Source organism: Mus pahari, chromosome 17 (genome assembly GCF_900095145.1).
Source record: "Mus pahari chromosome 17, PAHARI_EIJ_v1.1, whole genome shotgun sequence".
Lineage (NCBI taxonomy): Eukaryota > Metazoa > Chordata > Mammalia > Rodentia > Muridae > Mus > Mus pahari.
Window position 1 is genome coordinate 38170624 of NC_034606.1, and position 11594 is coordinate 38182217.

The following is an 11594-nucleotide window of genomic DNA, read 5'->3' on the forward strand; positions in this document are numbered from 1 at the left end:
GTGTGTGTGTGTGTGTGTGTGTGTGTGTGTGTGTGTGTGTGTGTGTGTGGTGGTGGTCAGAGGATAACTTGTGACAGTCAGTTTTCTCCTCTCACACCACATGGATCAAAGTCAGGCCATCAGACTGAGTGGCCAATGCCTTTACCCACTGGGCCATACTCCTTCAGTGTCTTTTGAAATACTTTCTTGCTGTATAGCCCAGGCTGGCTTAGAACTCACTATGTAGCTCAAACAGGCCTCGGACTCATTGGAATCCTCCTGACTCAGCCCCTTGAGAATAAATGACTTGGTCCCAATCACATGTAACAAAATGTTATATGCATCCGGGATTCTGCTCTTCTGTGGCTGAAGAGGAGAGCTGGGTGTTCACTCATGAAATGTAAGGGAGGGTGCTAAATGCTTGGCTTCTCTGCCGTAAGGCAAGGCTGACACTACACACTAGCTGCTCTAGAGATTAGAATCTGATTACAGAGGATGGTGCATCTGTCCCCCAGATCCAGTCTGCAATGAGCAGAAGGCCACTCTGCTTCTACAGTAGTCAGTCTCTTTGACCTCCTGGCTGTCACCTGAGTATTTTAAGGTACAGGCTGTCCTCAACAATGAAAAGTTCCAACATTTTCACACAAAGCGAAGGTAAATGAAGGCACTTCTCCTGAGACATGGACCAGTTCTTCTGTTGCTTAAGCTTCTTCTGTTCACACCCAGCAAGGAAACAAGATGAAATGAAACTAAACGTTACAATGTTGCCCCCAAAGCTCCAGAGCTTCACAGTCACAGCAGGGGGAGGGGCGGCACACTGCCGACCTGGGAGCTGACAAGGAATGAGACTCCAGAGGCTGTGTGGTCTCTTAGCAGGGCCCACAGCTATACCCAGCACATAACCCAGCATCTGGGGAAGCTCAGAACCCAAGAGGCCAGAGCAGATTCCTCCCTACTCGCAGCATCACCTCGCAGCCTGCTCCCTTTCCACTCTGATGATGGCAGTGTCATCAGGGTTGTCTGACAGACTAGCATAAAAGGCCCTCGAGAATCACGTGCCATCATCTGAGCATGTCACGCAGAACCCAGGACACCTAGCAGCTTCTGCATGTTCTATAGTAGGTGATGACAGAATCGCTCTGATTCTCCTTCTAACACATCTGCTCCTGGGGACTGAAATTCCCTGAGAAAGCCACACCTCCGTGTAAGAGTCCACAGACTGACTGAATGACTTCGTCTAAGGCTGTAGAGTTTGATTGTGACAGATCAAGAACCAAAACTATCTTGGGCTGCCTTTAGCACCTTAACAGCCATTCCTTGCCACCTCTGAGCCAACGTTCTTGTGGCTATCTTCTAATGTATTAATTTAGCAGATCCCTACCTTCCACCCACCCCTAAAGCTATGAATGTCATCAGACAGCAACTGAGACCTACTGCAGAGACCTCCCTGCTTTGCTGAAACCCCCAAACTGGTGTCCCTACCAATGTTTTTGATGAGTTCACTCATTTATGGCTGTCTTTGGTTCTGTGACTATAAAGAGCTCATGTAACCATGTCCATAGTGGAAGAATGTCACTTGGGACAAGCCAAATCTATGTTCCTGGCCTATAATCACTCATATTTGGTTCAGAATAAATGGTCTCCTTTATGTTAGGCATAGTGGCACATGCCTTTGATCCTAGAACTCCGGAGGCAGAGGCAGGTGTATCTCTGAGTTCAAGGCCAGCCTGTTCTACAGCTTGAGTCCCAGGACAACCAGGACTATACAGAGAGAACCTGTCTCAAAACATAATATAACGGGCTGGTGAGATGGCTCAGCGGGTAAGAGCACCCGACTGTTCTTCCAAAGGTGCAGAGTTCAAATCCCAGCGACCATGTGGTGACTCGCAACCATCCTTAACAAGATCTGATTCCCTCTTCTAGAGTGTCTGAAGACAGCTACAGTGTACTTACATATAATAAATAAATAAATCTTTTTAAAAAAACATAATATAATGATAATAACAAATTAAATAAATAAATGAAGTGAATATTAAACTGTGCCCTTCCCTTTTGGGTAAGAGTGTGTCTGGCAATGACACTGTGCTGTCCCCACTGAAGAGAAAGTGTGGCTTTCTCTTCACTGAGGTTTTCTAAAGGTCTCACAGACCCACAAATGTCTTTGGCTTTAAGTTAGGCATTGCTCGTCATTTCGCGACCTCCACAATGTGACTAGTAACACATTAAGATTAAAAGCTCACTGAGCACTTGTGGATCTCCGCATCTAGAGAAGTCTTTCGCTCTTCACTGGAAGCAGTAACTAGAAAAAAACAAGATTAACTAGCTAGGAAATTTTAAATGAAACAAGAAGTATCCCTGGGCCCTGCATCTGCAGTTAAAACTGACACCAGGGACCAATGTTACCCATTACATGGGTACCCAAGTCCATTCTGTCAGGGGATTTCAACAAGGGCCTAGAATTCAGTGGTGGACACTGTATGTAAACCTTCACTGTACCAGTCAGGCCGATAAGCCAGAAGAAAATGTCTCCTTCAAGACTGCACAGAATCCTCCTGCCTAGAAACACTTCTCAGGTCTAATGAAAAGGAAAAGATAGCATAGGGCGCTGCTCCTCTCCTTAGAGACTGCTGTGGGTACAGGCTGGAGAGAGGCAGGCTCACCTGGCCGGTGTCTGTTGGCTGCTTCTGAGGGAAGTGAGGCGCCTTGGAGTCTCCGAGCCCCAGTCTTGCCACCAGTTCCTCCGGGGTAATGATAAATGACGGAAGCCGAACACAGCCCCTCCAGGGCAGCTGGGTGGCGAAGAGATGCGAAGATGATTAGTAAAGTCAACCCGCAGGAGCGCAGGATGACTAAGAAACAGTCAGCTTATCTGAAAATGCCAATTTCCCAAAAACAAAGTTTACAGTTAAAAATCATTAGCTAGGCATGGCGGTACACGCCTTCAATCCCAGCACTGAGGGGGCAGAGGAAGAGGCAAGTGGGTCTCTGTGAGTTCAAAGCCGGTCTGGGTTACACAGTAAGTTCCAGGCCAGAGTGAGAGCTTGCAGCACACAGAGACATGCCACCCACCTTCCACAGGCCACATCAGGGCAGGCAACACAAGAGGCTAACAAGGCTCAGAGTTTCACTGATGGCCTGAATATGCAGGGAGAATTTCATTTTCTCATTTCTTCATTTGTTCATAGGATCAGCCTTTTTAGGGTTCTTTGGTTTGGTTTGTTACATTTACTTATTTAATGGGATGGGATGAGGGCATGTGCCTTCGTGTGCAGGTCAAAGTCAGAGGGCAGCTTAGGAGATTCAGGTCTCCCCTTCTACTCTGTGGGCGTGGAGAACTGAACGCAGGCCATCAGGCTTGGCAGCAGGCACCTTTACCCACTAAGTCATCGCGTCGGCCCTGAGGGACCAGCAGTTTTACACACATTATACTGGAGGCACTGTGCCAGGCTGTGGAGCTGCAGTGCTGTGCAGAAGAAAGTGTGCTGGGTTGGAAACATTTAACAGTGGGGGGGGGGGGACAGTGCCCAGTGGTGATGGAGCACTCAGCGAAAGAAAGAGATCTCCATCCTAGACAGAGGAGTGAAGGAGAGGGGAGGAAAGAAGAGAGGAAAGGGAGGGGGGAGGGATTTAAAACCAATAGCTCTAAGCAGGGTGATGGTGGCGCATGCCTTTAATCCCAGCACTTGGGAGGCAGAGACAGGCGGATTTCTGAGTTTGAGGCCAGCCTGGNCTATAAAGTGAGTTCCAGGACAGCCAGGGCTACACAGAGAAAAACAAAACAAAACAAACTGTAATAATTCTAAAGGTAGGACCAAACTACCTTCCACCGTATTGTACATTCGACTGTGCCATCTGGAATAGCAGCAGATGCATGTGGACCAACCTCCTTCTTAAGGTAGCCCCACACACATACTGTACATCTGATTGTCTCACTAGGGCTACATCTTCATGACCCCTAATGGGTGCAAGGAGAATGTGCGCTGGCATGAAGAGGCAAGAGCATGGACAATGGCAGCCAAAGCAGAGGCCATGAGCACAGGCAGAAGAACACACATGCCTCTGTCAGTGCATGCAGAGCAGGCTGGGTGCAGAGTAAGCAGCAGATGCGGGACATGAGCCCACAGAGCAATTAGCAGGCACTGCCCGCTTCCCCTCCCTGGCCTCTCTTTGTGCTGCTTCCTCATCGTCAAACACCAGTGGACACGTCCACACCCATCGGGTCAGGTAGTCTTACCCCCTAACCACAGGAAGTCATTCACTGAGCGCAGGAGCTCCACAGACATGTGGTAGTGTACCAGGGCATCCTGCAGCATCCCAGCCTGGAGGCACAAGTCCCCAACATGCTTCCGCATGCGTCCTTGGCACCGCTTCTTGTAGTGTCTGGAAGATAAAATCCAAGGGAGACACCTGGTTACTGCTGTCCCTCCACCCGCCTCCCCCCCCCCCCAGGGCACAGGGCTGAGCACGATGCAGGTTTCTACCACTAAGAGATGCTGAGAAGCCGGTGTTAGGCTCTAAGGTTGGAAGCCAGCAGCAGTCATTGCCAGTCATGTGAGCTACAAGGGTCCTGGCCTCAAAGCTGTGCTGCGGTGTGGTTTTTATAGTGGTCTGTAGCTGCGACTCCTGTTCCCTCTTGGACGCTGCTATAGCAGGAGCCTTCTTCTCAGGTAGCTCCCATTCCAACATTATCACAGAAGGTATGTCTCTGCTTTTAAATAAGTCCGTGACTCCCCCCTTTTAACTTCAGCCCTAGGACTATTCCATAGAGAGAGATGGGGCCTATCACCGCCCAGCTACCTGGCTGGGGCTCTTCAAACACTGGCGAAGACGTGCTGTGGACCAATGCACAACACGGAACAGGTTACCCTCTGAAAACACTACTGACCCCTTGACCATTAACCAGCTTCAAAGATGCGATTCTTTTATGGGATGCAGCGGTATTCGTCGGAAGCAATTCTTTTCAAGAATGAGCCATAGAGGAGGGGGTAAGGGCCTGACTAAGTCAAAGAGACTGGCACCTGACAGGAAGCGAAGCCAAGTCTGGCTCTGAGACCACCTCTGACTACTTAGCACCTCTCCACTCTATGAGAACTAAGGCCTGACTGCAAAGGTGCAGAGGAGGTGCTTCAGCTTTTGCTAGCTTACTCCCTGGCCACCCAGGATGGCCCGGCTAACAAGCCACACTGCCTTGGGCCTAGCCTCACTACCTGAAGAGGAAAAAGAAAAATCACTCAGGGGTGGGAGGGGTGGGGGGCTGGAGATGGCTCAGCCAGATAACCTTCATCCAGTTCCCAGCACCCACGTGGTAGCACACCATAGACTGTAACTAACTCCAGCTCCAGGGGATCCAGCACTGCCCTCTCCCTCCTCGGGCACACTCACACGGGGTATACCTCAAAGAAAGGGAGTGCAAAAGTGTCATCTTTGGTTGTTCCTGTTCATTATCTGAAGCCATGTCCTTGCCAGAGTGACCTGTCACTTGGGGGCTGCGGGGTAGGGTAGGGGTTGTTGGTACCATTTCACTACCAAGGAATTCTGAGCTTGTGACAGAGCTTGGGCACTTAGAAGGGGAGTTTTTTTGTTTGTTTGTTTTTGTTTTTGTTTGTTTGTTTGTTTGTTTTATCTAAGACTCCAAAACTGGCCTGCTTTAAGCTCAAGCATCACAGAGCACGCTCAGTAGAGAGAAGGTCTGACCAACCTCAGCCTCGATCCTGCAACATCGCCCTGAGCCTCGATCCTGCAACATCACCCACTAGCTGTGTGACGCTGGACCAATTACTTCAGCACTTAGCGAATGAAGACGCTACAAAAGTAGGCCTGCCGCCCCTACCTCGGATACCGTTGGCAATGTGAGGTACACGGGTGGGGGTGGGGGTTGACAACTGTGCTGGCTCCACCAACCTTCCTCCCCTTCCCCAGAAGAGCACTGAGCCTGCAAACACTCAGGCAGCACGGTAGCTCACACTGCCTTCTCCCTGGGAGCTACCACGATCACAGGAACTAAACTAGCCAAGACATCTTCCCCCAATCCTGTATCACCAACACCCTCAGACCCCACCCCACCCCACCCCCACCCAACCCTCCATTTGGGCCCACAGAAGGAACAGGAAATTAGCTGGAAATCCCATCCTGCCCCTGCTTGGGGCCCTTCCCTAGAGGATGACCTCACCTATCTCCTGCCACTACAGCCAAATTGCTCTACACGAACTCCGCCTACAAGCCACTTAGCGTAGCCCGAGTCACTCATAGCTAGCCATGGCAGGATTTTCACAATCTGGACAGTCAACTCTCCACATATGCAACACCTTTAGGACACATGACATATACTGGGGCTCTTCCCATTCCCAGCCTCCAAAGGGCTCCTCAGATCAGCTCATCTATTCCTAAGGCTCTAGACACACAACAGGACCTGACCTGACCTGTGTGTCACACTACTTCTAAGGGAGTCTTCACTAAGAAAGGCAATTTCTCCTTCAAGGGGCACCAGGGAGGTTCCTTGTCCCTCACAAGGGACACCCAGAAGACAGACCAGGACACAGATCTCTAAAGGTGTCTCTCACAAGCCTGCTAGAGTAAGCAGATGAGAAGAGGAGCGCCCAGGACAAGCTATTGTCCCATGAATAAATGCAGGACCTAGTGAGTGTCAGAAAGGCTCTGCAACTATAGTAGGTCCCCTGCTGTTTCCCTGCAGCATAGCCCCAACTCCCTGAGCTTGGGACAATAATTTCCTTTTGCTCCCAGGCCCTAGAATGGGAGGAACCCCTCAGCAAGTTCAGCCTATCTCCATGGAGATAAAGTAAATGAAATGTGAAAGCGCTGGCAATACATGGAGGCTCAGAGGCAGTGGTCCATAGCAGCAGGATGCAGAACAAGACCCTTGCCCTCCAGTCAGGTGAACGAGGAGTGGGGGTGGAGGGTGGCCCAGTGGGGACTAGGTCAGCCAATGAGCATCCTAGATGGCTGACTTCAGATGCTGAGGAGGTCTAGATCTGTGATGCAGATGAGTGACATGAACAGCCTCCCCTGGTGCAGAGGGAGCTTCCTGCCTGTATCAGGGCAGAAAGCCTGCCTGGGAGAGCCTGGGCAGAGCTCTGCAGGCAGAGAGGAATCGTGAGGTCACTGCTTCCTGCTCTTAAAAAAGTCACCCTTGAGCCCTCTTAAAGAGAGAGACTGCTGTCCACTGAGAATGAACCTTCTTAAAGAGAGGGTTCACTGCTATCCACTAAGGATAACCTCTGTCCTTTCTGGGGAGAAGCAGCTGGAAAAAAGGAATCGGAACTGGACCCCTCGAGGAGAAGCAAAGAGAGAAGGCGGGCAGCTCCTCACAGCAGCACTGCCCCCCACATGTCTGACCTGCAGCCCTGCCACCATGCACATCCCACAGCCGCAGTGACCCGCCGCATGCCTCGCTCACTTCCAAGCCTGGCGCAAGCGGGGCTGCACTCTTGGTGTCCCACGTTAAAACCACCCCCAGGAAAACCTCTGCAGCCACCCAGATGGACCAGCATCTCACACCCTCGAAACAAAAAAAAAAGGAGTTAGTAAAGGCTCATTTGTCACCAAATACTAAAGACCAAAAAGGTCTCTGGAGCAAGTATTTTTGACAAACATCAAACACCAATGGGTTAGGGGCTGAGGAGACTAAATTCTAAAAGAAAGAAATGAACAATTAAAGGACTGCTCGGAACACACGGGGAACTAGGCAGCGGTGTTGGCTTTTGAAGCAATGGCAGCAATGGAACAGCTCATGAGGGAACTAGCCACTTTCTCAGTGGCGTGTTCACAGCCTACCTTTTCAGACCCAACAACATACTCACAGGGCGGTATGATAGAAAACAAAGGAAAGAAAGAAAGAAAAGAAAGAGGGACAAGCAAAATTAGAAACACACAGGAACAAAAATAACTCCGAGAGCTACACGCTACATGTACCAGATCCCTGAGGACTCCCCTGTGTAAGCGTGGGACTCAGGTCCATGCTTACCTAATGCTAAGAGGAGGGCTTGCTCTGCGGGGACAATCACCTTATGGCTACTGGGACAAACCCAAACTGACCGTGTGCCTGGACACTTCCCCTCAAGCTACGGACACCGCATCGTTTCGCTTCGGACATGTGTGCACGCTACCAGGCGGTGCGGGCAAGTGGGAGGGTCTGTCCTGGCTCCGGAGCATCTCAGAAAACACACTATGGAGTTGTGATGGAGACGGCTGGATGGCCTGGACTGTGGTTTCCTGCCATCATTACCTCACTCAGCCCCGAATGAAGTCTACCCGAGTAAAGGCTTTGGAGTGAGCATGTCTGGGACATCAGCTCTGATTCTGTAGCTATCTGTCTTTCTAACCCTTCCTTCTAGAAAGCCAGGCCAGGAAATTATAGGCCTGCTGCAAAGGTGAAAGGAGACACACCTTCAGGTCAGGTGAGGCTTGAAGATTTCTCCTGGCCCTTGCCAAACATCACAGGCTGTGTGACAGGGCTGCTCTTTGCTTCCAACCCAGAGGGCTGCCCTTGGCCTATGCTCAATTCCGTGACACTTTCGTGTCAGACCCACTGCCCAACAGGAAGTTGCTATGGGACTCTAGATAATTCTAGAAGCATGCCACTTTGCGGCACCCACTCCGCAGAGGGCACGGTATGTCATTTGAGTCTCGCTGGAGATCATGATCTGAGTTCCACAGACGAAGCAGGACAGACTCAGTTCTTGAGGTTCCCACCCGAGAGCATCACGCCTTCAAGTGATGTAGCTGCACAGAGCTCTCCCTATGGAAAGGGAGCCCTCCTGGCAAAGGCTGCCATCTGAGCTTCTATCTATCTCACCTCTTCTGCGGGCAGCCGGTGGCAAGATGGCAGCATGGGCAGTGGGCTATGAGCACAAGAAATGGCCTGAAGAGTAAGGCTGTAATGGTGGGCCATGGAAATGCAGGAAATATGGCTAGAGACAAAGCCAGTACACAGTCTTTGTCCTGCTCCACCTTGCAACCCAGAGCATGGAGACACTTCCACATATATAGGTGGCTCTTCCAGAGGCCCTGGGGGGGGGGGGGTGGCGTTTCTGACCTCCTGCAGCTCTGAGATAAAGAAGAGACCTGGGACCTGCAGAGGGCCTGGGAGTCACAGAACTAGGCTCTGCTCCCAGAGCCCAGCATAACCTGTCCAACTTTAGCATCTCATCTGTGCACTCGAACTAACAGAGGAAACACCGGCCACAGAGGCCAATTCAAGTGTCTAGTCGCCACATAGTTTGCTTTTGCTTGCTTGTGGTGGTGGTGATGGGGTCGGATGTAGCTCAGAACGGCCTCAGACTCACCATGTAGCCTAGTCTTGTCTTAAGCTCCCAAACCCTCAGCCACCTGAGAGCTGGGATCCCAGGTGTGAGCTACCAGGCCCTGCTCCAGCTGCCACATGTTACAAAGTAGAAACAGGGATATGGATGTGGCTCAGTTGATAGAGTGCTTGTCTAGCATGCAGGATTCCCACATAGCATTAAAACGGGTTGGGTCTGGTGGTGTTCGCCTACAAGGCTATTAGCACTTGGGGGGTGACGGCAGGAGGAGCCTAAGTTCAAGGTCACTTTTAAATACATAAAGAGTTGGAGGTCAACCTAGGCTATAGGATACATGTCTCAAAAATAAAATAATAAAAGCAGGGCTGGTGAGATGGTTCAGCGGTTAAGAGCACCGACCGACTGCTCTTCCAAAGGTCCTGAGTTCAAATCCCAGCAACCACATGGTGGCTCACAACCATCCGTAACAAAAATCTGATGCCCTCTTCTGGAGTGTCTGAAGACAGCTACAGTGTACACACATATAATAAATAAATAAATAATAAATAATAAAAAAAATAAAATAAAAACAGTTGAAACAAATGTTAACATTGTTTCCAATCTAACAGTGCAATGCGAAAACTATTCCTGATATGTCTTATCTTCTTTTTTATTTTCCAGTTACCTGTTGTATGTTTTACACACACAACTCATACCAGCTCACGATAGCCTGGTCCCACAGGCAGCAATGGCTGCAGAAGTCCTACCAGGGGATGTGTGACACCCAGGAGTGTATGTGCTGACCCCTAAGGGACTCCTCTTCTTCAGTGGCCAATGGACCACATTTGAACTATCCTTGCAGCATTTTTGCCTGCTTTGTAAGGAGGGCCCAAGCCCAGGACTTCTAGGTCAACCATTCCTACATAAACTTACCTGCTGTCCGTGTCTAGTCCCACGAAGTCCTTCTTCTCGAAAGGGACACAGAGAAGAGGGATCTTGTCCCCGGACTTGTCGGTGGCTCTGTCCAGGCGCTTGGACTCCAACACAATGAAAAGGGACTCGATGAAGTCTTCGATACGCTTCTCCACTGAATCGCAGTCATCGTAGTTGGGGTAGAAGGCCACATCCGGGCGCGGCTGCTCAGCCACATCACCCTGCAGCCCGAACACGAAGAGGCGGGAATCGTAGAGCGTGGAGCCATAGATCTCCTTCTGCACGTGGAACTTCTCGAAGGTCTGTGGCCAGTCTTTGGGCGAGAAGCAGTCGGTGATGGTAATGAGGCCTACCACCTTGCGGTGCGTCTGGAAGTCGCCCCATTCGTTGTTCTCGGGCGGGTAGTGGTGCCGGTAGCGGATGAAGAGTGCACGCTGCGTGTCGCGGACGCTGAGCTGGCTCACCGAGCAGATCCGCTTGTAGATCCTGAAGAAGTTCTCCTCGGAGACGATGCCCACAGCCTGGACGACCACCAGGAGGGTCTGGTGGTCCTCGGCGCACTGCATGTAGTCGGGGACGCTCATCCTGAGGGCCTGTCCAAAGAGAAAAGCGTCTATGACAGACATCTCTGCCTTGCAGAACTCACAATGACATATTAGCAGTGGTGGACAGAGACATGCCACACTCTTCATCCTCACTGACAACCCTGGCTATCACTCTGGGTAGCCATAAGTGATTCACATAGTACCCCACAAGGCTACTTATTCCTTCTATGAGAAGCCGGAATTGAAACTAACCATGGGCCAAATAGACCAGCATTAGGAGTCTCTACGTGAACAGGAGTATCACCATCCCAACTCTGTCTGACCCCCTCAGTTTAATATGTAAACTCAACACACTTCTGTTAGAAGTCCTACCAGGTATCTAACCGTGAATCAAACTATTTATAGGCAAGAGTAGCTAAGAAACTCCTGATGTGCTACCACGGAGAGCTTATGTATTCCTCAGGAAAGCAAGAGCAGGTAGAACTGCTAATGAAGCTGAGGGCTCTCTACAGAATCACGAAATATGATCAATGCGTGGCTCTTAGGAGGCCAGAGTGTTGGACCATGAGTTCCTGGTGAGCCTGGACTACACAGTCATGCTTATCTTAAAAAAAAAAAAAGTGTGCCTTTAATGCCAGCCTCTTAGAAGGCAGTGGCTGGCAGGTCTCTGGGAGTTCAAATCTAGCCTAGTCTACCAAGTAAGCTTCAAGCCAGCCAGAGATGCATAGTGAGTCCCCCATCTCAAAAAGAATATTTGTTAAAAAAAAAATAAAAAAATAAAAATAAAAATAAAAAAGAATGACAAAGGATTTGGAGAGATGGCTCAGTAGTTATGAATAACAATGCTGGGAGCTGGAGAGATGGCTCAGTGGTTAAGAAC

General features: G+C 50.2%; 1 protein-coding gene across 5 annotated transcripts in view; it reads right to left on the reverse strand.

Annotated features, from left to right (window-relative positions):
• The window catches only part of Trappc9 (trafficking protein particle complex 9), a 476366-nt gene that overhangs the window by 462887 nt on the left and 1885 nt on the right, over nucleotides 1-11594 (reverse strand). For 2 of the 5 annotated variants that reach the window (XM_029547720.1, XM_029547718.1), the window contains exons 2-5: nucleotides 10171-10762; nucleotides 7771-7801; nucleotides 4214-4359; nucleotides 2640-2768 (exon numbers count right to left, since the gene is read on the reverse strand). In XM_029547720.1, coding sequence (XP_029403580.1) covers nucleotides 2640-2768; nucleotides 4214-4359; nucleotides 7771-7801; nucleotides 10171-10753 — 889 coding nt within the window. In that variant the 5' untranslated portion in view covers nucleotides 10754-10762. Of the gene's footprint in view, nucleotides 1-2639; nucleotides 2769-4213; nucleotides 4360-7770; nucleotides 7802-10169; nucleotides 10763-11594 lie in introns of all 5 variants that reach the window. The other 3 variants (XM_029547722.1, XM_029547721.1, XM_029547719.1) reach the window with 2 other exon arrangements.